The 27,253-nt window shown below is 39.2% G+C and overlaps 1 protein-coding gene across 14 annotated transcripts in view; it reads left to right on the top strand.

Moving 5' to 3' along the window:
- The window catches only part of LRRC7 (leucine rich repeat containing 7), a 169,669-nt gene that overhangs the window by 113,590 nt on the left and 28,826 nt on the right, over positions 1–27,253 (top strand). For 10 of the 14 annotated variants that reach the window (XM_053392072.1, XM_053392078.1, XM_053392071.1 and 7 more), the window contains 10 exons: positions 4,128–4,257; positions 6,968–7,083; positions 9,139–9,208; positions 10,402–10,501; positions 12,049–12,173; positions 16,075–16,125; positions 17,335–17,535; positions 19,002–19,113; positions 20,452–20,632; positions 21,760–23,437. In XM_053392072.1, coding sequence (XP_053248047.1) covers positions 4,128–4,257; positions 6,968–7,083; positions 9,139–9,208; positions 10,402–10,501; positions 12,049–12,173; positions 16,075–16,125; positions 17,335–17,535; positions 19,002–19,113; positions 20,452–20,632; positions 21,760–23,437 — 2,764 coding nt within the window. Of the gene's footprint in view, positions 1–4,127; positions 4,258–6,967; positions 7,084–9,138; positions 9,209–10,401; positions 10,502–12,048; positions 12,174–16,074; positions 16,185–17,334; positions 17,536–19,001; positions 19,114–20,451; positions 20,633–21,759; positions 23,438–27,253 lie in introns of those variants that run through there. The other 4 variants (XM_053392085.1, XM_053392074.1, XM_053392083.1 and 1 more) reach the window with 3 other exon arrangements.

The raw sequence follows: 27,253 nt of genomic DNA, 5'->3' as shown, positions 1-27,253 counted from the left end.
TAAAGAATTTTTAGGTATTTTCTAAAGCTTTGCTCTGTTAGCTGTTACTGCAGCAGCATGGGATCCAGCCACAGGAAAGTGGCAACCAGGCTACAGAAATCATGTATAATGGGATCTAATAGGCCTTTTTCCTTCTCTCTCTTTTATTATCTATATTTATTGATACTTGTCAATAAATATACTGCACTTGACCATTAGTAGGACATGCTGTGTTTCCTTCCTTGCAGATGTGCTCATCTTCAAAGTATCTTAACTAGACCTAAAGCTTCTTACCATTTTGAAATGATGCTTGCATATTTTTGTATTTATTCTGAATCTTTCATATGAGATCCATATAATTTTAGAATCTTGATGACCATGGCTGGCATGAATATAGCAATTAGCATTTACATCTCATAATTTGTCAATTTACAATGACCAGTTTGTTTCATTCTCATTTTGCAATTGAGAGGTTATTACATCATCCTAAGTCCTTATAACATTTTTCATATTTGAGAGACATATTCAGCTGTACAAATAGGATTTTCCTCCTCTTTAGCCCCGCAGTTCTCGGTGCGGGAGGGGCAGGTGCAGCGGCTGAAGGAGAAAGTGAATGCTGTTGCATCCACAGACACAATATTAGATTGCTCCCTTAATGCTTACATAGTGATTGATTTTGTGATAGCACTTTGCTTCAATCCTGAATGCCTTTGATCTGAGCAATACATGTTTCTTCATTTACACAGAAGCACATATAAAGTTGCTTTATACTGAGTTATACCATTGGTCCATCTATCCCAGTATTGTCTACTCTGATTGTTGATGGCTTTCACAGCGGTCTTTCTCAGTCCTGCTGCCTGAGATCCTTGAACTGAAGGTGCCAGGGATTGAATTCAGCATTTGGTTAGTGTGGATACGTTTGAAACACAACATTTCCCCTCTTCCTTATATTCTGTATTGCCATTCTAGGGACTGGTGGCAGCTGAAAGGGAATTGCAATAAATGATAACGTTTCTTGTCTGGTTGTAGCATCACTGAAGGTGTAGCATGATCATTTTGCCAGGTGGTCTACTAAAGCACAGTCACCTATGTCTACATCTTCTGTCAGCGCAAGCCTAAAGTGGATCTGGGCCAAGTTGTCTGAATGCTGCCTTTAGAAATGATCACTTCCTCTGGCTTAAATTACAGCTTGGCAGTCGCAAGCATATAATGAAAAGCCTAACAAAGCTTTCAGCTGTTCTCTTTCCAACCCACTTCATGAATCACTGTGCAGTTCTCAAGAGGATGACACACTTCAGTCCTCCGGGCTAGTGTGGTCTAGTAGCTAGTTGCAGGGGAGATGTGTGGGGAACCAGATGGACTGTGGGTTGTGGAGCAGCTGCTTTTAGATTTGTTCGTCTGAAGAATGTCGAAGTAAATAACTGAAGGCTGTATTGGGCACTTGCTATTTTACTGTTGCCAATAAATTTATGGGGGAAAGCTTTGATCTTGGTCATTTGTAAAATATAATACTTCTGTTAATGAGAAGTCAGTGTGTACCCCCTTCCCTCCTGTCCTGGGTAGTTGGTAGCCAGTATTATACCTGCTACACAACCATAACATTATGGTAGTTCAGGATTTATTGAAACAGTTTCTTTTTAATTCAGTCAAGCTTTCAATAGAGAGTGCCACTTATCAGGCTGTTCTAGCAGTTAAATTCACAGAATTATTGCAGAATTATTTTGTAGGATTATGGAAATTTATTTATTTTCATGTTTATCTTACCCTGCATCAAATCAAGTGACCACAAGGGTGGAACAGATCAATTATTAAAAACAACATCAATAAAAAAACTGAGAACAGTATACAATTCATAAATATTATAACTGCTCTCTCCAAGTATCAGTGGCTGAGTACCCCACATCATTAAAAATCTGGATAAAGAGGTAAGTTTTAACTTGGTGCTGAAATCCAACCAGTGTAGACACCAACCTAAATTCAAGGTGGAGGGCATTCCACAACTTTCCACAGGTCTCTTCACAAGTCTCAGATGTATGAACCCCACTTGGTGATGGAATAGTGAGTATAGCATCTCCAGCAGGCAGGATAATATAGGATGAGGTGCTCCTTCAGGTAACTTAACCCTAAAATTTTCAGAGCATTATAAGTCAACATTAAAACCTTGAAATAAGCACAGTAGCATATTGGCAGACTGTACAAACTCTTCAGAACTGGTGTTATATGAACTAAACTGGCTGAACCACTCAACACTCTTGCCATGGTGGTCTTCCCCTGCTACAACTTCTGAAGCATTTTCAAGGGCAGAGCCCCACATAGAATATGTTAGAGTAATCTAACTTGGAAGTTACCAGACTGCAGGAGCCTGCTGCCAGGCTATCACCGTCTAAGAATGGCTGTAGCTGGCAAGCAAACTGCAGCTACTAATAGGTGTTCCAAGACACGTGAATCCAAGGGCACCTCCAGATGCCATCAGAAGGAGTGCAGCTCCCTCCAGAATATGCCATCTATCAAGCTCTTGAACACAAGAATCTCCTGTCAACAGGATTGCTATCTTCTCAGGATTCAGCTTCAGTTTTGGCTGTCATCTAACCCATTACTGCTTCCAGACATCCGTCCAACAACTGCACAACCTCTCCTGACTCAGATGATATGTAGAGACAGTGATTGGTATCAGTGTATTTATGGAATAATACTCCAAGCGCAGTGGGCCTCAACCTATGCTCACTTTACTGACACAATCGCAACCTTAGGTGCATGGCCGATAAATAAGTAAATAAATGGTGAGCTGGGAAAACCCACCATGGAAAGAGTTTTAAAGCCCTCCATCTCACTTACTAGGCTTTGGGAGGGAGCTTGAAGGGTTGTGAGATGCATTCAGAGCCCTCCTGCCTCCTTCCCAGATACCTTGCTTACTGTGCATTGGGAATGAGGTATAAAAGCTCTGGGAATGTCCCAAGAGCCTAGTAAGTGAGACGGAGGGCAAATCCAACTCTGGACAGGTGGGGTGGGGGGGTGCACCAGGGGTTGGGGGGGGTTCCTGGCTTTACGCAATGGCAAGAGCTTTTTGATCCATCTGTCTTGCTTACCTGGCTCTGGGAGCATCCCAAGGCTTGTGCGGTAAGTGAGGCAGAGGGCAAGGCCCACTCCAGACAAGTTGAGAGTGGTTCCAGGGAATCCTGGCTTTACACAATTTTGCCTTTGCATGTGGACTTTTAGAACTGAACCCTCATGTAAGTGGCAGGTCCACTGTACCTTGAAGAACTCTCAGAATGGCTGTAACATCTATTTAAACAGCGTGGGGGACAGTATGGAATTGTCTTGGTGCCATTCTCTGGAAACAGCCCTGTAGGTAGAAGTTGAACCTCTGTTTCACCATGTTTCTGACTTCCAGCTACAGAACTGATTCAGAAGGAAACAGTGGTCAGTGCCATCAAAAGCCACCAATAAGTCTAGGAGACTTAGCAGGGTTGCATTCCCCTAGTACAGGTCAGCCAGATCAACCAAGGTTATTTCAGTACTAAAACTGGGCCTGAAGCCAGACTGAAATTGGTCTAGACAATCCCTTGTAAAATATGTATTACTTAAGTAATACTGGAAAGTGTTTCTGGCGTTTTATTACAGCACATTTATTGTCAGTATAAGACTCAGTTGCTAGCATTTCTACTTAAAGGATTCATGGTTAAGATATCTCTTGATAGGGCCTGTTTATGCATGATAAAATTGCATATGTCTATTTTGCTTCATATGCAAATGGGAGGAGACCAATACACACATCTGCCATAATTACATGTGGTAAGAACTTTCTGCCAATCATATACACGTGACAAAATATACATGGGTGTTTGCCATATACTACTGCATAAATGCTCTCCTGTGGCTTTATTATTAGTTAGTGTTGACAGTAGTGCCCTAGATGGACCATTCCTCTGCTTCAACTAGAAAGCATTTCCAAATATAATTCCATTATGTCCTTCAAATGCATATTTTGTACTGCAGCTCAAAAATGTGTAAGATACTTATATTTTTGTCATTCGAAAGTCTTATGTTTGCATAGTTTGCAGATCTGGAATGTTAAGATTTAGATATTAAAAACCCCAAGTGATTGATGGCTTTGTGACATAGACTAACAAATGTACTTAACGTTTCAGTTTATCTTTATTAGAGGAATTCGACTGCAGCTGTAATGAACTAGAGTCTCTACCTCCCACCATTGGCTACTTGCACAGTCTGCGGACACTAGCTGTAGATGAAAATTTCCTGCCTGAACTGCCTAGAGAAGTAAGGATATATTATGAAATATGATTACTTGAAAATTTCCCTGTCTTTATCCAGAATAAATTTACACTGAAGGCACTATTATGTCAAAGAGATAAACAACTACCTGACATTCAGAAGATATCTTAAGGCAGCCCTGTTCAGGGAAGTTTTTAACGTGTGATATTTTACTGCATTTTTGGTTTTTATGGAAGCCGCCCAGAGTGGCTGGGGAGGCCCAGCCAGATGGGCGGGGTATAAATAATAAATTATTATTATTATTATTATTATATTATTACTATTACCAAATCAGAGTTTGGTCTCAATACAAAAGGGCAATATTTACATAAAAATGATGAATTTCAAACATTTTTAATTTCTAAAGTTTTGTATCAGCTTGTAAATGTTACGTCATACTTTGAAAATAGGGCAATTTGGAAGTTAACAATCCAGTACAACCATTAGGTAACAATTTATTTCTTCAGGGAGCAGTGCCCACAAGGAGGAGTCACTATGCTGGCCACTCCTTTGCCGCAATGCTTTCTGTACACATTTCTACTCTTTCTTACTGAGGATGCTTCCAACACATTCAGGAGCTTCAGGCTGATGTCATTCTTGGTGCGCCATCTTCATTCTCAGAACTGTTGTATGAAGACATGACAAACCAAGTAGACTGGGACCCTATGGTTACAATTTTTCATCTTCATGCGAGCCTTTCCTAACTGAGAGCTTGGAAATGGAACAGCAGTGGTTTTATCAGTTTGGTGCAGCTGAGGTTGTTAGACATAATGCCCAAAATTGATTAACTTGTCTGCAAGATGGTATCTAGTAACTAGTTCTACTAGAATACACAGTTTATTTCCTTACACAGTGTAATGGTGTGGGAACAGACCTTCTAAAGGCAAGCCTTTCAGTGTTTGAGTTTATTTAAACTGGGGTTAAAAAACCCCCAGACATTTTTGGAAATTGCCTTTCCTTCAAGGGTCTTTGGTTTCTAAAGTGTTCATTCACTTAACACTATAGTGGGTTAAAGGTTTCCAACTTGGAATCATAATGCAGTTCTCATCAGTCAATATGTTGAGCATATGCTTTTTTCCACTCAAGAGTTTGAGATTATTAGTATTGGGATTCATTCGGATATAAAGGGTTGAGTACATTCTAAAAGAATAAAAGGCATATCCACTCCCAATTGGTGGCAACTTGTTACCCTTAGGTTAGGATTCAAATGATTCTTGCATGTTTATGAGTCTGTTCCTCTTTAGCTTTCTGATTATTGATTGAATATTGTTTTTGTATTTATTTGTTTTGATTTTGCATTGGTTTAAGTCTTTATACCTTGTATGTGAATAGAAATACATTTTATAAATAAATAAAATAAATTATGTTACGCTAGATTTGAAACGCCACCTTCACTCAGTTTGTTGCACATTGTCTTCTATCCCTCTGAATAAATTGTCTGTTAGTGTTGTATAAGTTGTGGACAAAATATGCAGGAACAGAGAAATAGTTCCAAAGGGGGCTCTCCATGCAGATATCAAATCTGGGCAAAAGCTGCAAAGTGAAAACGTTCCATCCTAGGAGGAGATGAAGTCAATTTCTCAACCTGTGTTATAATCCAGAGCAGCTGACACTAACGAATCTGGCTTCTAAAAGCATAATTCCAACTCCTGTCAGTCAAAAGTATGGGTTTTGCAGCCAAGGCCAGTGTTCTTTGTCACAATCTTTGCCAGGTTCTTGGTTAAAGCTTTGGTATGATGGTGATAAATATCCACTCAATCAAAGCAACAGCAGTTTCTGTAGCTTGAATGCAGGAATACTCATTCAAGGCATTTGCAAAGCAGTGACATGAATTCAAGCCACACATCTGTTAAACACTATAGATCATTTTTACATTCTTCTCCCACATCACATCACTTCATCAGAAAATGTCTAAAATATACAAGACTCAAGCCTAGCTTCTGCTCACATCCACATTGCATATCTTGAGAAATGGGTGATTGGCATGGGAATAAACTGTTTCATGTACCGTGTGGCCTGTATCTTCTCTTGTGACATATGTGCTGGAGTGGTTTTCAAATGGCTTATAATGCATTACATCATAGCTTAGGTGATATCAAGGGAGGCCTTAAGGTGCCACATCTCTGTCCCGACAGACATTTCTGTGAGGCAGTTACTTAGAAAGGCTTGGTAACCTAAGGGAGTAGTTTTCATATAACACAGAGGGAGTAGCATCTAGATGATAAGTGGTGGGTGGGATTTACGTGTACTTAACATTGGGATCTAAGTTTTTCATGGGTAATGAATGCAAAGGTATGTGGTTTGTAAAAGAGGGTTCCGTGTCTGCTGCAGGGCTCTATACTTTATGCATTGCTAATGCATTATAATGTGACTACCATGGAGCATGGAGTTTCTTCCATAAATGATCTAAATAGGTCAAATTAGGATGTGTTTAAAATGGTAAAGGTACCCCTGACCGTTAGGTCCAGTTGCGGATGAGGTTTAGGATGACTTAATTAGGCTAGAGGTCAGACAAAGAGAAAAGCATTCATATTTTCTGGAATTTTTATACTGCTTGGTGCTTTTCCCTTATAGATAAGCATCGAAATCAGCACCAAACAACATGTAAAAAAGCATATATAATAAAGTTATTTTAAAGACATAACTAAGCTACCTATATAGATGGCAATTCTGGTGACATAGCCCATGCCTTAACAATTGTTTTTGACGCCTACAGATTGGAAGTTGTAAGAATGTAACAGTTATGTCTCTGCGCTCTAACAAACTGGAATTTCTTCCTGATGAGATTGGACAAATGCAGAAACTCAGAGTCTTAAACTTGAGTGACAACAGGTAATGTTTTTATTATTTTAGATTTCTTGCATAATCAGTGCTCTTTTGAACCGAGAACTGTTCAAAACGTATCCTAACATTTTTCTCTTGAAGCATTGCCAGATTATCAGCTGACAGAACAACGTATATGCAGATATGTTAATTTGTTTCATGGGATCCAGACAGCTTTTCTCAAAGAAGCATTTCTCTTTTTCATTAGTTGAACAGCAGCAGTGACATTATTGTTGGCATAAAGTTATTTAGGTGCTGCTCAAAGTTTATTAAATAGCACAATACCTTCCACAGGTTTACAAACTAATGGATGTAATTAAAAAGGAGAAGGAACAAGGACACAGTTGCTCTAAACCATGTAGCATAGAGAGAAAAGAGAAATGTCAAAAACGTTTCTGGTTTAGAAAGCCACAAGAGGCTACTTCATCAAAGGAGGAAGGCAGAGCTAAAACTGGGTTCCTCCCAGTGGAGGTTCTACAAACCTCTGGTGTCCAACTTGCAGAACAGGATGACCTTCTCCTCTGAATGAGAATTACATTTAATTCATAAAGAAGAACGCAAACATTTGATAAATGTTGCAGATAGTCTCTTTTTTTTGCTTAAATATTTCAGGTCATTTTATGAATAATATGTCATCAACTGACATTTTCCAGAGGCTGCAGTAATTAAAGCCAAAATCCTATGATTCATTTAACTGAAAAGGGTAGCAAAAAAAATTCAACTTCAGCTAATTTAAACATCCCTGTTCTTCTTGTTGGAACTAATTAGAGTTTTCTATATAGCACTTGTTTCCCCCCACATGCAGTCTTTAAAGCACAAAAGTGGGAATAATTTCACAGAATCAGCAAGCTGATATTGTGATTTAATTTTCATTTAGCATGAACCATGTTTGTAAATGTAGTGCCCTAATAGGGTTACGGGGTCTTGAAATCAAACATTCTGGTACTTGGATGGGGCCTGTGTTACATGGAATGTAAAGGGTTAAAAGGTAACTGGCTGCAACCATTGCTCCTCCTGTGATTCAGTGAGTAGGATTTATGGTATGTTTGTGTGTGTTTTTAGCTCTCTACCTGTTCAGTTCTATGTAAGCTGGACTCAGAACTAGTCCTGTTTATTGTTCGCTTCATAAAGCAACTGTCTTTCTGTCCCCTTGGAGTCTGCTGTAGTGCACGGTTAACAGGAAGGTATGCAACTGAATAAGTAGATACATAAAGAGGGACCCAGTTAAGAATATTTCGTGGTTCCTGTTTCTGCTGACATCCCAGCCCAAGGGTTATGCCAGAAATACAGTTTCCAAGAAGCTGGTGTGTCAGGACAATGTGCACCACAACTGGAGAAAATGGAAGCAGAGCTCTGAAGTATAAAGCGTTTCTAGTGGAGCAGATATAAAGGACAGCAGGTTCCAAACTGCCCTATTTCTGCATGTTGTTACAGAAGAGGCTAGGGAGGGTGTCAGAATGAGATTTATGATGGACACAAGGGAAAAGCATTAATCCCAGTGTCACAGATTTAAAGATGCTTGCCCTGCGGTGAGAGGGCACTTTCATAGGAGACTGCTAAGCTTGCCCTCATGTTTGAGCTCATATCCAGCATAACAATGAATGCTATTCCTAAAAAAGCACAAGCCTTTATAATTCTTTTGTCAATGCATGCTAGTGTGAAAGTGATTCATAAGGATTTTATTCTGGTAGCAGTCAAAAGTGAGACATTTAGCAGCTGGAAGACATTTGCAGGGTTTCCTTGCAGCAGTGGTGTTCTTGGATTTGGAATACTGCCTTAGCTAAAAACTTAACACATAACAATAGATTAGGTAGGGTGTGTGTGTGTGTGTGTGTAAGACAATCTTCTCTGAGTATTTAGGAAATTAAATTATGTATACATTTTTAACTGGGAAAATATTCTTTGAAAAAGAACCAAGTATTTCCATAAAGATGCCTTTTAAAAGCAATGCAAGAGGATGACCAAAGGTGAAATTGCTGTCATATGACTGTTCAAATGCTGCATAAATATCTTGAAAATGTTTAAGTAAATACTCAAGTTGTCCCAATTTTGTTATTTTTACAGATTGAAAAATTTGCCTATCACTTTTACAAAACTTAAAGAACTTGCAGCTTTGTGGCTTTCAGACAACCAGGTACAGATGTCTGTTCTCATTATAACAGCTAAATAACAGGGCAGCAAGCTCAGCTGTATTTGTATTTGTAAAATATTTATAGTGAACTTAAAAGTGCTTAAACCTGTTAAACCAGATGGTGCTTTCTGGTGGTGGTGGGGAATAAAAATTATGAGTATAATGCAAAATTGTTCATAGCATCTCAAGTTCTGCTTCAATCAAGTTCATCTGTATCAGCAGATCTCCCAGCGAACCCCCAAATATTTTGAAGCACCAAGCAGGGCTAGCCCTACTGTTAGGCAGAGTGCAGTGGCGTGAGGAAGCAGTGAGAAGTTGGGAGGGAAGAATTTACTAGTTCAAATAGCAACCTTTTTATGTATTTATTTCCTTCTGTACAATGTGATGGGTGTTTCACAAGGGAGGGTGCTTAAGCCCAAGACCTGTTGAGTCTAATCATCTGTCAGTGGTGGGGAACCTCTAACCCACAAGCCTAATTTTGGTCTAGCCATACCCACCTGGGTATTTGGCTGTTAAAGATATGCCTGGGCCGAAAGGGATTTTGCAGGCAGTGACTCTCAGCTGATCACCAGTGCCAACAAAGCCCTATACGTTGTAAGCGGCAAACATCAGTAGAGTATCAAGGCTTGCAAAGTACTATGCTTTTCCCTGCAGAGTTTGATTTCATTCTGACACCAGGTGTTTCAGAGGTTGGCAGCCCTGTCCACCTGTCAGACTTGGCCCATAGAAGGTTGGGGAAAGTAAGGTTCTACCCCACTGGCTGGATCCAGTTCTCCATCATTGTCATATAAAAGGAGGATGGAGTCTTTTATCTATGATAGAACTGTGGCATTGTAGAGATGTTACAGGAAGGACAATGTTTATGTAAATGTAAAACAGATAATCAATATACAGGCTTCTGGATCATACGCTTAGTTTTAAGGATACTTCAATTTCTTCTTTAGGACAAAAGGGTGGTAGCATATAGAACAGTAAGTAATAAGAAAACAACACAGCACCATCTGTTGGTTGGAGCTGCTATTTCCTAATCATTACAATGTAATTTAATACCTAGAAATTATGTAGTTAGTATTGTTTTGATCAAGAATGTTAATTACAATGCTCATTGTAATGGGACACTATTTGTTAGTGTGCATGATAATTTTAGATGCCATAATTTTGGAGTTATTGTAATGTTGTTTGCTTTGAATTTGCAGTCCAAGGCCCTTATCCCTCTTCAAACTGAGGCACATCCAGAAACAAAGCAAAGAGTGCTGACCAACTACATGTTTCCTCAGCAACCTCGTGGTGATGAAGGTACTTATCAAAAAAAGGAAAGCTATTCAGTAAATAATCAATGTTGACTTAAGTATTCTAAACAATTATTCTATAGATAGTTGTTGTTTTACAATACAAACCACTCCCTTCCCCACTTTTTAACTTTCATTTTTGATAAACCATAGCAATGAAAGCTAGTGCCTGCTAGGAATTCATGGGGGCATGGCCAATGAATGGTCTCTGGACTGTGGCCAAGTTATTCTGGTTTTCTCACCAACCTCCTCCCTTGCTGTGGCATTGCAGTTTTACAAACAGCACCTAATACATTTGAAAAGCGTCAGAAGGCACCCCTGCTGTCACAGTTGCTTTCTTCTTAAAGATAGGTTGTGTGGTCCCCACTTGTTCTGGTTGTCTCCCTATCCTCCCATGAAAAAGGACTGTTAACAATATATTTACAGACTGGGGAAAGATTGTTCCCCTTCCCCAGTTTATTAAGTTCTACATCTTTTCCCGCCAGAATGTGAAATAAGGTAAAGGGATATTAAGTAGACTAAGACCTGGGAGACCAGGGTTAAACTCAGCCACAAAACTCACTGTGTGACCTTGGGCCAGCCACTGTATCTCAGCCAAACCCACCTCACAGGGTTGTAGTGAGGGTAACATGGGGAAAAGAAGACCCATGAATATCACCTTGAGCTTCAAATAAAATGCTCCTTCCTGCTTGCCTATCCCTGATTTTGAATTTGGGGGATAGGCTTTGAATAATGGACACAATTTAGGGCTACAAACATTTGACTTGTAGGTCCTCAGCAAATCCAATATGTGACAACTGTCTGTTGGAACTGTGCTCCTGTACTACATATAGACTCTGCACACTGAGTTCTCATCAGCAGCGTCCTACTTTTTAAATAGCATTTTAAATTTGTTTTACAGTCTTTTTATCCTCACAACGACATGGTTGCTTTGATCATAGTTCAACAAAAAGAACAGTACTAGCCCCTTGAAGACTAACACATTTATTATGGCACAAGTTTTCATGTCAGTTTCATCATTATTGGTAATCCATGAAAGTAATAATACATTTGCTAGCCTTTAAAGTACTACTGGACTGTTGTTTTGTTTCTGCTCGCCCTTTGTTTGAAAGTGTACCAGAGTAATATACCCCATGCCATACAACGAGCCTGTGACAGAAAATGGGTGGTGGTCTTCTGGTGGGCTAGCTTTAAAAAAAATGGTAAAGAAAAGGCCAATAATTCTTGGTAATCAATCAAAGTTTCATTTCTGCTGTAAACCATTGTGGTTAGAAGTTAGAAACTGGCTCTGGATTGCCGGAACATCATATCAAATGAATTTGCTGAACTTTAGGCAAGTTGGTAGCTGGGAAAGGATGTATGTTTGCATGGACAAAAATCAAGAGTGACCTTAGCTCGCAGCCCCAAGCATGCTCATACTGGGTTAACTTGAGGCCTACATGCTTTTGACTATTTGCACCCACAGATGTTATTTGGTTGTTTAAGTTGATATTGTGTGTAAAGTTTTATTACTAGGTATCTTTTGATTATGACGTTAATTTCTATTCTAATTAGATTTCCAGTCTGACAGCGATAGTTTTAATCCTACTCTATGGGAGGAGCAAAGACAGCAACGTATGACTGTTGCCTTTGAATTCGAAGAAAAAAAAGAAGAGGAGGAAAATGCAGGAAAAGTTAAGGTAACTAGGATTACCATCCTTGGGGGGTTTTTTTGTAGTAAATAAGTAGGTGGTTGTTAAGTGTGTGTTTAACCAATCTAGACATGAGTAAGGCTGCAATCCTATACTCACCTATCTGAAAATAAGTCCCACTGAACTCAGTGGTGCTTACTTCAACATGCAATGGATTGCACTGCAAATCTCTTTAAGAATTTGACTGTGTTTCCTACTACCATGATTGGAGCTTCAATTGCTGGCTAGGGTACATGAAATTTCCAGATGCACTGTTAAAATCTCATATTCCACAGTTGTCAATTAGAAAGTCCTCCTTGATGGGCTGCCTCATTTAAGTGCAGTCCAAAAGTTTGCTCTTGCCTTTAAAAGTCAACCTGCTGATACGCATATTTTCTTGATGTCCTTCTCTTGATATTTGCCATAATGTCCCCTTAAAGCATGTGACATTTAGAACTAAAGGGATTGGCACTTTTACAAATATATAGAGAGACTAAGAATTAGATATTGCCTCACTGCAAATCTTGTTTTGCAGAACAGAAATGAAACTGATAGAAGTGAATCTTGCTGTGCTGTTTATGAGACACAATTACCAGAAGGATAACAATGTGTGATCAATAGAAACTGATGGCTTAGGCTCACAAAGACCATTTCTAATTCGCTAACTCAGAACTGTCACATCAGATGAAAAAACAGCCTTTTAAGCAGATATTTCTGTTCTGTATAAAATTGAGGGAGGGAAATAGGTTAGATTCCTTTATAAAAGCCAAGTGTAATGTGAAATGGCAGTTGCACAGGGGGGAAATATTGTAGGAGTCAAGTTAATTAACAAGTCCTGACGTAAATATCTTCTTTCAGAAGTTTAAACAAGGCACAAAAGACTTTATAAGACACAAAAATGGCTGATCTGTTGCTCACCAGATTGCTATATATAGTCCCAAGTAATCATTCCACAGCTACCAAAATTTCAACACCTTGAATATTACATTTCAGTGACAGCTGAAATTGTCACCTTAGTACAAGAGATGTTTTTTCTTGAATTTCTGTCTCCTGCACAAAAAAACTTCGCAGTCTCAGTGTTCATATGCATTTGTTCTTTCAAAACCAATGAAAGGATTCATAAGCCCATAATATAACAAACATGAAGACCACTTAGTGGGCATTCAGCTCTATCTTTTCAATAGTATCTTCAGTGTTCACTAGAAGTATTACTTAGGTTTCCAGCCTACAAAGACAGCCCATATAGCATGCATTTTACACAATATTCTATAATACAGAAATTATTTTCTGATCTTTATATTAAAAATATGCCCAATCTGCTCTGCATTCAGAATCGGGGGTGGCCTTGACATGATGATTATATTCTAGCAAGCAAGTGTCCCTGATGTGTGTCAAAACCAAGTACTTCCAGTAGGTGTTTTGTAAAAGCATTGCCTTGCTGTTTTGGGGCAAATATGTTTTACTTTAAAATGAGATTGACCGAGGTCAAGAGTCACATCTATCAGTCAAATCATTTGTTTTTGGAACAAGACTTGAAATTGACATTAGTTGCAGGAATAAAGAAAAATGAGACCTTTCTTTCTTGAGCTCTTACTCTATTTCCCTCTTTTATCCTACAGATATCTGAGAGGGGGGGGGAATTGCCTTACTCTTCATATAATCCTCAAACAAAAATAATACTTTATTAAAATGAAAAGTAAGATTGGGTTGTATCCAGCGGCGTCCCTCTGCTGAAAGAAGGTTCTTTGATCCAGTGGAGGTTTCTGTGTGCCAAAGGGAAGGTAGTGTTTTCCATAGACTCCCCCTTTCTTCTGCAGTCCCCTTAGCTACTTACATAACTGTTCCAAAGGATTTCCTGTTGAACAAATTTGGGGGAGCTGCACAGAGAAGGGAACGAGCTAAAATCGCCTTTGCCACTTTCCACTAACATGAGCTTCTGCTGGATCAAAAAGCATACTGTCGCAAAAATGAGCAATGTATGTACGGACGCAGTGGGATATTAATCCATTGTATCTGACTTTTTGTGGATATCCCTTTAACAAGTAAAATATATTTTAAAAAATTAGCAAATAGAAAGCAACACGAAAACTGTATTGGTAGCTCTCTGGGACACACACACTTATGAGGGTACAAAGAGTACGTTTTTGTACAGGAGAATGGCAAAAGATGTTTTAAAGCAGCGAAGAGGCTAAGTAGTTCCATGTTAAGCCATAGCCTGTGTTATTTCATTTCCCATATATCTTCACATGACAATCAACATTTCTTATACTTCTAATGTTATTTAATTGAAAATCAAAACACAGTCACTTCCAGTAACATTGCCTTTATGCCTGAAAGGTTTGAACTAATCAATGAGACTGTACAATTAAATGACATCTGTATAAATGTCAGTAAATAATGCTTTTTAATGGCTTTGTTCATTTCAGCTTCCGTTTTCATTTTAGTAAACAACTAAAAAAAGAAACCTGTATATAAAAATATGGTTCTGTCTAATGCTGAGTGAGCAGAAAACAGCTCATACAATGGCTCTTTCCTGCAGCCCTGTACTCCTTCACAATGTTTCGCTAGTAGGTCCTGAGCGGTGTGGTCTGTATCATGTGGGGCTATAGTAATAGGGGGAAATCACACAAAACCAGGAAGAAGAATCTTGTACCAACAGCATGCAAGATTCCTCTGCCTGATTTGGCATGTTTTCCTGCTTCTACTGTACTCTCTTGCAACACACAGTGCAGGAGGGCTCTTGACCTTTTCAAGGGCTTTTGTGTCAAGAGTCCAGGTAGCTGCAGTGGCCAATTTCGCCAGGTATCCTTTTGCTTAAAAATAAGATAAACAGGGTTTCAAAACTTTTGATGTCATGCTAGACAGGTGAACTTATGTTCAGCTCATCACAGTTTTTTGATTCATAGGATAAAGATAAGCGTGTTTCTGAATGGTGGTAAAAAAATTAATTTTATCATTTTTTGTTAATTCACAAACTAGAAAAGTGATCTATTTGCCTGCGTCAGGGGTAGATGTGGCAGTGGTCAGGGGATGCGTAGCAGTAATAAGTGGGCCTGAAAGTGGTAGCTGTGGGCAGGATCTGGGCTTCTTTCTTTCTTTCTTTCTTTCTTTCTTTCTTTCTCTCTCTCTCTCTCTCTCTCTCTCTCTCTCTCTCTTTCTTTCTCTCACTTACTCACACACACACACATATACACACACACACACAAATGTACATACGTACAGGTGCATATACAATACCCACTTTCCCCTCAAAATAAAGATGAAAATCCATAGGAGTGCTGTCAGTAATATCCGTGTAAAGCCAATTTTAATGTATTAAATAGATTTTAAAAAGTCACACTGGTGCTAGACCTTTACAGTACTAAACATATTAAAAAGAAATCATGTTAAATGTTTCTGTTACATTATTCTGCTTTATTAATTATATTTATTCTATCTTAAAACATAATCAAATGGTTACAGATCAGTTCAATACCTGGGTGTTTGGAGATGATTCTCATATGTTTATCCAGTAAACATGCAAGTAATATTGGGACTCACAGTGTTTAAAGCGCATACAAAATTTCTTTGACATCATGGCTATCTGTGCATTGCAATATCAACTGCAGGCACCTGTCTGTTTGGCTGATATGAAGACATTTCCAGAGTGGTGAAATAATCCTTAATATTAAGGGCACAGTTCTCAATGAAATGTGTGCCCTGTGATTGGTTGGTTGCATATTCATCTACGTTTCATAGGATTTGGTTTGTAATTTTATGTTATTTAAAATTATACATTTGGTAATAGTTCTTAATATTCATAATAACTTTATTCTGATGAGTCTTGTGAAATTTGATTTTGGTCAAGTGTATCATTGTTTGCTGAAATGAATTTGACAGTAGAAATTAAAAAAGAAATTCTTCTATCCAGGAATATTGCACTTTGGAAGGTTTTTATCCCCAGCGGCATGCTACTTCTGAGGTAACTTTAAATGTGAAACATAAAAGACCATGAATAGAAAGGGAGTCTAGACTTCATTGGTAATTATCATTTTTAATATCAACTATGGGATTTTCTTCACCCTAATTCTATCTAGCACATCTGCGAGTATGTTTAATAGTGAAATTTAATATTTACCTAAGATAAATTAACTTTACTCAAATTTCCTTACATAGTTAATTAGTTACACTGTATTCTTAGCAACCTTTGCAGTGCATGTAGTATTTGATTTACATCCCAGTTATTGTTAAGGTTATGTGTAAATCTTACGTATACCATGGCCCAGGTCATGTAGAAAAGCAAGTGATTAAGTTAGACCAGCAGCAATTACATTCTTTCAACTGTAAGGCAATTAGAACAATAGCAGTACTTTATTCCACACATCACTTAGTTAGTTTTCTTACTGGAGCTGTACATTTCCTTGTAACATAATATTTCACATTTGCTATTGAGATCCATGTTTGGATGTGCTTGTCTGTAATGCATACTTTATTATATTTCAACGCTCAGTGCAAGTTGCTACCATAGTTTGTTCTCTTCACATCAGTCAAGCTTTTTGAATGGTTGCCTATTAACTTGTGTCTGCATTTGAACCTTGGCTTTACATGCAATTTTTTCCTTTGTAGTAAAAATTATATCACACTTTTGTACAACTACACATCCATTAAATGAGGTGGGGGGCCCTCAATTTTTATTGAATGCAATCCGTTAAAATTGAAGCGTACTCAAGTCCTATTGATTTCAGAAGGATTTAGGAACATCTAATCTTTTTTGGATTGCTCACAGTCTTTTCAAATAAGCTATCACAGTGTTGTTTTATAAATCCAGAATGACTTTCCATATGCAAGTGAAGTTCTAGATTCTACCTGAGCCATTAAAGTGATGTTTAGCAGTCTGAACATCAAGGTGTAATTTCAGTCCAAGTATTATTGCATTATACAGTTCTAGGCAAGTGGGAAAGAAATTACATTCAGTCACCAATGGATTTTATTCTGCATTCACCATGTTGTAAATGACATAGGCTTTAGCATTTCAAAGGCACAGTTTTATGTTAACATTGTCTCAAATGCCTAAATTCACTGTCTCTGTGTTTTCTGTTTTGTATAGCCTTGATAATCAAAACTAGAAGTTTAATAATGTTTTTTGTTTCCTATTTGTGGTTTTAATTTATTTTGTTAAACGACTGCTCAGGTTGAAATAAACTTAAAGCGCTATCCAACTCCATACCCAGAAGATTTAAAGAATATGGTGAAATCTGTTCAAAATCTGGTGGGTAAACCTAGCCATGGAATGAGGCCTGAGAATGCAACACCAACCGTCAGTGCAGAACAAGCTGTGAAAGACAAATATGAGCACAAGTGGCCAATGACAGCAAAGGATATATCCGTGGAGGTAACATGACAGTGTTATTTAAACAATCGGGAGCTTATTTTAAGATCAGTACAATATAGATCTCTTTATTCAGAGGGTTGTATGTAAGCAGAAGTAGGCCGATCTATAACCCCTTTCCTTCCCTCTTACCCCCATATTAGATATAATTTGCTTCACCTTTCAGTGCTGCCCTTCTGATTTTCTTTTTTTTATTATTGGGCCAAATATCATGTAGTTCTCATACTACACAGAACAAAACAGGTATTGCCAACATTGCATGACACAGAAACTGTCAGGCCTCAGCAGGGTCTGCTGTTGATTGTCAGGTACCAAGGCTAGGGCATGGCCCAAACAGGCTGAGGTCAGATCAATCAAATGTCTGCTGCTCCTTGCTGCAGCGCACTCTAAATGCAAATACAAGAGATTCCCCTGGGAGCAATGAGAACTGATGACATCCTATCTCAGGGGGAATTGTACAGGAAGAACATGGCTTCCTGCCTGTAAACATCAAGTCCTCTCACTCTTAGGTAAACTGGCTGTATTTGCATTCAAAGCATGCAGTGGCAAGAAGATGCTTGCACTAGCAGCTCCAGGCTGTGGGCAGGTAGATGCCTTATTTTTAGAAGTCTAAAATACTTTTAAAACTTTTTTTTTTTAATGTGCATTTCCATGCAGATTTTTAGGCATTTCTCAGGAATAGGGCAGAGCACCCTTAGTTCCCTCCCCATGCACAATTGGGACAGACCAGACTGTAATGGGTCCATCCATGGATGCCCACAGGATTTCCTAGACCCGATACATTGTGTGCTTTGGATCCCCTGAATCTCCCCACAATCTCTTGATAAGAACTGCTGTTTATGTGCCTATATTAACTTTACCGAGCCTACCACACGGGACTGTTTCAGATATAAAAGGGGAAGGGGAGGCCTGAAATTGGTAGCAGAGTAAGGTGGCAGAAAACTATCAAGAAAAGCAGGTAGTGGTTGGTTTAAAAAAAAAAATACTCTACCACCAACAGTACATTTGTCCAGGGCAAAATAGCTGTGAGCACAAAGCACAAAGTTAAGCTTCTTCCCACCTAAGATCAGACAGGCCTCTATTAGTTCAAGCAGAACTCATCTCACAGGCCGTGGTGTTTCTAGATTATTAGGAAAGTAGGCACCATTTGTTATTTTACCCTGCTCAGGGTGTGTGATTCCAGGCTTGGTGAGTCCGCAAAACGGGCTTAAGAGCCACACCTTGAGAGTTTCTTCTGCCTTCATCCACAAGGTGGAGCCCAAGCCACTGACCCTATGCAGGCAGTGTCAATATGAGTACCAATTGTACTTTTTTTAAACAGCATTCTATGACATTTAGTCACATTTGCCTGGTCAGCATTCGTGCTTGGAAGTTTTATAATTCCATGCTCCTGATAAAATTTCATCATTAAAGTATCACTTGCTGGGCTATCTTTTTATAATATTCCACAATATTATTGCATTTTACAGGACCCATATGTACATGCTGTGAATGATATGAGGATAGGGGAACTTCGTCCCTCCATGACTGAAGCACCATTGTACCAACCTAAACTTGTCCTATTGGGTAAAGAGAAAAAAGGTACTAAGTCACTTTATAGATATTAGACTAATAGCAACTTTAAATGGTGTGAAAAGGTCAGGCTCCAGGTTCCTGGGGGCCTTGGACACAGGGTACCACTGGGTCTCTTGTCCCCTCCCTTATCTCCTCAAACTACGCTCCCTTCCATTCTTGCTCCCACCCCTTACCTTTTCTGTCTGCCTGCTTACATTCGCATATTGCAATATTTCTGTCGTCCTCCTTTTTGCCTCAGCTTCTATTTCCTTACACCGGCTGGTATTGCTTTTTTGTCTCCCTCTCATCTACTTTTTCATTTCGATCACTTTCTTCTCCCATGTATCACATTCTCTGCCACTTTAATGCACCTCTCTGTGACTGTGCCTGGGGAACTGAGTCTCTTCTCCCTTCCCTGTATTCTGCCCCCCCCCCCCGCACCCACAAACCTCTGTGGATGCCTTTCCCCCCCTCCCTTAAAACTGCCTATCTGCCTTCTCCTGTGTCAACTTGGCGCGTATGTAATGTACAGAAAAGAAATCTAAAATAGTTTCAGTACTCTCAGAACGTAATATAGGCAGCAGTTGTTCTAAGCCCTCTTAATTTGGATAAAACCCAATTTAAATGAATGGCTCTTCCTTCTAAGCAGGAATTATGAGCAAATGGTGGGCAGGTAAGCAGCCTACTAAGTGAACAAGCCCCTCAGACCATCTGGACTGTGGGTCAGTGCCTCACTTGGGCCACCCCTAGTATTGGGCATGGGTATGAAGGTGATTAAATCCTTCCTAATCACTGCTGCCATGACAAAACTCCCTGTGCCTGTTTTTTAAAAATAAATATTGGGAAATCTCCCATGTCACATTTGGTTTGGCCCTGAGTGTTGGATATAGTGTATAAAGAAGGCTATATATGTCATTAAAAATAAATACTAAATTATTATGTTCAGCAGTAGGAAAACATGGGGGTGGGGCGTTCAAGACAGTAGCAGTTTGGTCAGGTTCGTAAGTGTAGGAAAGGTGAAAATGGATCTTTTAAAAATACAAAAAAAAAAGTTCAGTCTCACAAGGCACAATGTTTATAAGGGTAATAGTAAAGTAATACACCGACCAATAATTGTAGATTGATACAGTCAGATGATACAGCATCTTGGCTGAAGATGGATGGGAAAGGGAGGTGGTACTGCTGTGCAAATGTCTTAGGTGTCTTTGAACATTCCCGGGGTAAGTTCATGGCTGGCTATATTTGTATGATATAGAAGTGGAAATCACATTTCCAAGCTAATTACAGTAGTTGTTGTATATATGTCTCTGTGTTCAATTTTCTATTCAACTATTAATTTCATATTTCTTTCTGTGCTTGTTTTAGAATCAACAGATGAATCTGAAGCAGATAAAGTTCACTGCATGAATAACAGTGTTTCTTCAGGCACCTATTCAGACTATTCACCTTCACAGGCATCTTCAGGGTCTTCTAACGCTCGTGTTAAAATGGGGTCCTTGCAGACTACAGCTAAAGATGCAGTGAATAATTCTTTGTGGGGTAACAGGTGTGTTTACTTTGTAGACCCCAGTTGAAACACTGGATCTGACCATAAAGGCATCTCAGACAGCCAAAAGTACAAAGAGTTTAAATAAAAGATGGTGGTGGTGGTGATGATATCAACCCTCGTATTAAAACAGAAACAGACAGGAACGTCACTAGGGCCAGACTAGCAGGAGCAGCAGCATGATTGAGATGCCTTTGTTTTTTCTTTGAACTAGCAGTGCTTCCTAGGACACCTATGTGACTATGTGACATCATGTCTCAGGAAGTACTGCTAGGCTGGGAGCTGGTGTACTACAAGTGTACACAAGACTTCTAAGAAGTCTGGCATTGCATACAGTTGGAGAAAACCTGCTGCACTTGGAACAACATCACACTGGCACTACTGCAAATAAGTGAAGCATTGTGCAAAAAAAGGTAAGTGTTGCAGCATCCCTGCTCCCTCAACAGCAGGAGAGGGAGAAGAGCAGAGCATCCAGAGCAGAGTAAGTTCTCCCCCACAACTAGGCACCTCATGTTTGTAGGCGAGAGGAAGGGCACCTTTTTCCATGTCAAGGCCCAGAGGAATTATGCCTTAGGGGTGGTAATTACTCTGGCAACTTCTACCCAAAATTCAGGTCTATCTGCAAACTTTCAGAGTAGATTACAGTAGTTGAATAGCAGTTCACCCATCTTACCCATTTTTCAGCTGACGAGAATGAAAGAGGTACAAAATGATTACGTGTCATCAAGGTTTTCTGTACTGTCTACATTTACTCCACTGCATACAGAATCCCATATAAGCAACTTTGTCCCACCATAGATACAGACTCAGTTTTCAAAGAGACTTTCACTTTGCTTGCAGGCTCAATGCTATGTGCTTATTATCTGTCACTAGCATAGAGATTTTTATACCAGAGTTTTTTTGGAGGCGGATTTTTAGATTTATGCAAAGCCATTTTCATATACATATAAATTGTGATATTTCTCTTTTTGTGTGCTTTCTCTTTGTTCCCACTCCAAACAAGCTAAAGCTTCCATTCATTCATGGGTTAAACAAAACATGCAATAATAGTAAGATATTTATTAGCATTTTATTCTGCTGTGATAGCTTCCTTATCTAATACCAATCTTTCTTCTTGTTTTCTCCAGGCTTGTCCAATCTTTTCCTCAACCTCTTGAAACAAAGCCATTGCTCAGTCAACGGGAGTCTGCTCCAGCAGGAAACTTACAACAACATAACGAGAGGCGTCCAATGAGCGACACCTTTGCTGACAGCTGGAATGATGGCTCTCACTATGATAACACGGGATTTGTAGCAGAAGAGAGCACGGTCGAGAATCCAAGCGCTAACCCCCTCTTAAGCTCTAAATCGAGAAGCACATCTGCTCACGGACGCAGGCCTTTAATTAGGCAAGACAGGATAGTTGGTATCCCCCTAGAACTTGAACAGCCTACTCTCAGAAATACACCTGAATCAGAAGTGCCTCCCTCAAACCCTTGGCAGAACTGGACAAGAACCCCTAGCCCTTTTGAAGATAGGACAGCCTTTCCTTCTAAGCTGGAGAGCACCCCTACCACCAGCCCTTTACCTGAAAGGAAGGATCTTGTTAAAGATTCCGCGGAAATAGCTAGCACTTTTTCTCCAGGAACAGCGTGGGAGTATCATGAGTCAAACGCTAACAGAAGTCTTGGTAATGTGTTTTCGCATATTCACTGTCGCCCGGATCCTTCTAAAAACGTCATTTCTATCAGCAAGAGCACAGAGAGGCTTTCACCAATGATGAGGGACTTGAAAACGAATAGGTTTAAGAAGTCACAAAGTATAGATGAGATAGACATTGGCGCATATAAAGTTTATAATATACCGCTAGAGAACTATGCAGCTACTACTGACAATGCCGGTATGCATGAGAGGCCAGATAAAATGATGGGTCCAGAACATGGAATGTCTAGCATGTCCCGTAGCCAGTCTGTGCCAATGCTTGATGATGAGTTGCTGACCTATGGAAGTGTTAAGGTGCAGCAGCAGCAAAAGCCTTCTGTAACTAAAAAAGTGTACCAGTTTGACCAAAGTTTTAATCCTCAAGGATCAGTGGAAGTGAAAGCAGATAAGAGGATTCCGCCACCTTTTCAACACACTCCAGAGTACATTCCCCAGCAGACTAAAACTGTCTCAAAGGATTTGGTTAGCCCAAGAGCCTACCGAGGGTATCCACCCATGGAGCACATGTTTTCATTCTCCCAGCCTTCTGTTAATGAGGAGACTGTCAACACTCAGTACTCAAGTCAGGGATCAAGGGCTGGGTTTTTGAGAAGAGCAGATTCATTGGCCAGTTCCACAGATATGTCAATGTATAGAAGAGTCAGTGAACCACACGAACTGCCTCAGAGCGATAGGTATAACAGACACCAGTATAGAGGACCCATGGAACGCCAAAGCAGCATGCAAGTGTCTGAATCCCAATTCCTCAAAAGAAATGGCAGGTATGAAGATGAACACCCTTCATATCAAGAAGTGAAAGCCCAATCTGGAAGTTTTCCAGTTAAAAACCTTACTCAAAGGAGGCCATTGTCTGCAAGAAGCTACAGTACAGAGAGTTATGGTACCTCCCAAACCAGGCCAGTTTCAGCTAGGCCTACAATGGCAGCTCTGTTGGAAAAGATACCATCAGACTATAACTTGGGTAACTATGGTGACAAGCCGTCAGATAACACTGATTTAAAGACAAGGCCTACCCCTGTGAAGGGAAATGAGAGCTGTGGTAAAATGCCCGCTGACTGGAGACAACAGCTACTTAGACATATAGAAGCTAGAAGGTTAGACAGGGTATGTTTGGCATTTCTCTGCAATTAATGCCTTTTAGTTTTTATATTTCTATATATCAAAAAAAAATCTGCTTGCAGTGATTAATATGTTATCCAGTAATAATTCCTGGATTTGTGTTCTGAATTAATAAACCATGAAATGTATTTTGTTACAGTTTATACATAATGAGTTAGAATTAGGGTTGCTTTGGGGAGCATTGGAGAAGTTCTTCCCTAATATACTGTTGTTTTTTAAAATGCAAAAATGATAATCTCGGTCTTCTAGTAGTGGGTAATTTATGAAGCTTAAAGGAAATCACAAAAATAGTTTATAATTTAAATATTTGTTTTATTTGCTAGCCTTTACAGTGCATAGGAAAAATATTAAAGACAAATTCCAAAGCAAAAGTATTGGAAATATTGACTTTGGCAGGCTTATAGTTAATGGGATACTCCAAAACTCTACAGAACTCAATAGCACAATCTTCAGTGGCTGTGTTATGAATCAGCCCATGCCCTTGTGTGCACAAAGTCAGATATGCATGTGTGAACCATCTTCATGTACCAGAACTATTGGATCATGGCAGATATAATTAAGGATTTCTTATAGAAAATTTAGCCATTGATTAACAAATAAGCTACAATTACTTTTGTTCTGGTACCCCAATGTCTTAAATCTATGTACTTGGAAGTCAGTTGATTTACATTTAACTTATTTCCAAGTGTGTTTAGGATAACGGGTTGAAATACGTAAAGCCCCAACAGAGACCAACTATAACTTATATTTTCTATGTTAGGAAGTGTTTGTCAATTAACATTTATTATTGGTAAATGTGCAGAGTAATTCATTGACATGAGACACAGTTTCCAAGGCGTGAAGAATTAAGAATGAGGTATTGTTTGAAATGGTGATAAGAAGTAAATGAATAAAACATCTTATTACTGATATATCCAGAAAGCATTTGGAAGGAATTCTGAGAAAAACTACATACTACATGTAGTTCCATTATTTTCTTTTGAAAAAAGTCTAATATACTGTGCAGCCATTGAGGTTACAGTTTGAAGTGGAAGACTAGTACAGGAGGAAAAGGAGCTTCTTAACCTTTCCACTTTATTCCATTTGCACATCTGTCTCTATCTCTCTCTCTTACACACACACACACACCAAAATGCAGGTACTCATGTTTTCCTCAGTGAAGGTTAAAGCAACTGGAGTGGGAACTTTTCGGTGGGAGAATAGTTTGAAGGGAGAAGGATTATGAAGCTGGTCTTCCATCTTAAATTGCAACCTTACTGCTGCCTTGTATAAATGGCTGGGGGGGGGGCGCCTTAACAAGGAACTTAAACATTCACCCTGTTGGCTGTTTTTTTATTTGCGTCACCTTGTACTCGTTAAATGCTGTGTGTCTCATACAGCCTTCTTCAGCCTCAGGAACCTGTTTACCTTCAGTCAACTACTATTGGAAATAAGATGAATTATGAAAGACCAATTCATGTGTAATTTTAGTCCTACAGTTCACCAGATGCTTTCATAAAATAAGTGAAAATTGAGATTGCCAAATATGGCTGTCAAAAATGCTGAAATCATCCTGGAAAATTGGAAGCCTATAGACCTTGTTCTCAGATTTGCTTTCACAAAATTACCCTTCCTTATACTCCCAGATACATATTGGTTTGTCCATTCAGTGACTGCAATAAGTGATTATATTTCAGAAATAACCATAATGGAGCAAAAATTGTAGACTGTTTTATATCTTTTGATATCATGTGTTTTTCAAAGAAGGTAATTCACAATTTAGCTGTGGCTCCCTGAGAGCTGAACTATCCATTCAGTAATACAATTTATTTGTTTTTATTTATTTAAAGGGGGTTGGAGAGCAGGCCAAATCAGTCTGCCAAGCGCCAATGATGAACTGATTGTCGGGTCTTGCAAAGCATTCTTGTATAGCTTTTTACAAGGTGCTTTGCATGATCTGCTGATCAAATCATCATTGGGTCTTGTGAAGTCCTGTACACAGGACTTTGTAGGTGCCACCAGTCAGCTGATCAGCAGTACCTGCAGACTCCCTTTCGGCTGAGGTCTTTGCCTGCCCCACACCTAATGTCATATAGAACAGTGAACCACTTAAACTAAAGAAAAGACAATTTCTTGGGCTTAGACCTGGCGTTCTCAGATTTCACCACCCTGCTGTCGCCAGAGCCCACATAAACTTGTTGAAAATTACCGAGGCCTACAAGTTGTAGAATAGTGGCCTATGGAAGTGGAGTTTGGCTGACATCACTTTTCTATTGATAGCTAAACCATCTTTGGAAATTGTTTAATTATTTACCATAGCATTTTCATTGTAGCAAGGAGTTCAATACCTCAGCTTCCCTCAAGCAAAATATAGACATTCGCTCTGGAAGTATTGCAACTCATCTTCTCCACTTTAGGCAAAGTTTGTCAATCAACCCAGAGGCTTTAAGTCTGACTTTAAGTGGAGAAGGCTTTTTATTTTATATTTTTCCTTTCCCACTTCTAAATACCTCTCAGAGTATTTTTACTAATCTATTGTAATTTCTTCCTTTCTGCTGTCACACAAATCTATTCACCTTCCCTTGAACCGGCCAGTTTCGTTCTACCTTTCACCCTGGTCCTTTTTATCTTCACTTCCTTCCATAACAACTTTATTCTCTTGTCTCTATCCTTTCCATTATCAGTTGGTTTATTTTTAATAATGAGTGTAAATATTAACCTTTTATCTCCCTTTCTAATTTCCTTCAGGACCTCCTCTGGCTGCTTCCCCACAGAGGAGTGAGACCTCCCTTCTCTCTTCCCCACCCTCCCCAAACTTCTCCATCTCCTGCTCACCATTATTTAGCATGCAAGGAGTTGCTAGGGTTGGCATTGGTTCAATCAAAAGACAATGGCATGGCTGGGGGGTGGGGCCAGCAAGTGAGAAGGCGCTGGGCAGGCTGTGACACTGAGGTTCTTCTGAAAATGACCCCTGGCCATCTCTTGGGTCCCAGCCCCCTGTTTAAGAAAAACCAACTAGAGACTCCAAAATCGCAGCAAGATAGATTTTAAAGCAAAGCTATTAGAATGAATGAATAAAAATTGCAGAAACACTATAAACCAAATTATATTTATTCTGGTGTATCAGTTAAGATCTACAGAAATTTATTTAATTGGTTCAGTTTTGGAAATCAGACATCATAAAAAAAATGTATGAAAATTTTAGCTTGGCTCTCAGATACACTGATTACTAAGAAAAATACGACAATAAGCCTTCAAATCAACAACAAAGTATTGCAAAGCATTCTCATCTCCTAAGGAATGGTCCTATTCAGGCTCTAACAAGCCTGGAACAAGAGTTTTGTGTTGCTGTTTGGAGTTCACAGGGGAAAGACAAGTGAAAAGGGTTACTTTATTTCTTCCTCACGTTTGTTGAAATCCTCTTTTGCTCTGCTTGGGTTTGGTGCTGGTTTCTAGCCCTGAACCTGAATCCTTTAATGCTGTACAGTGGGCAGAGGGGTTTCTAGAGTTTGGAAAAGGAAAAGGAAACTTAAGGTCTCCTTACACAAGCGTACACATTTCTTTATTAAAAAAAAACAGAATTACTTCTTAAATACAAGTTCTCTGATATCCCAGATTTGTACAAAACAGCAATTTTTCAAAAAGTGTGTCACTCCCAAGTCATGTGACAATTTGGAGTCTCTGGCATGAAAGGCTGCTGCTCTTCCTCACATTTTCTTTCCCAACCTCCTGTGCCTGCAAAGGCAAATTTTATAATTTATTTTTAATGCAACTATTTTGTGCATGATTTCCCCTGTACAAAAGAGCTTTTTCAAAATATAT

Source organism: Podarcis raffonei, chromosome 6, assembly GCF_027172205.1.
Source record: "Podarcis raffonei isolate rPodRaf1 chromosome 6, rPodRaf1.pri, whole genome shotgun sequence".
In the NCBI taxonomy this organism is placed as follows: Eukaryota; Metazoa; Chordata; class Lepidosauria; order Squamata; family Lacertidae; genus Podarcis; species Podarcis raffonei.
The sequence above is the reverse complement of the archived record's forward strand: the minus strand, read 5'-3'. Positions and strand labels throughout refer to the sequence as shown.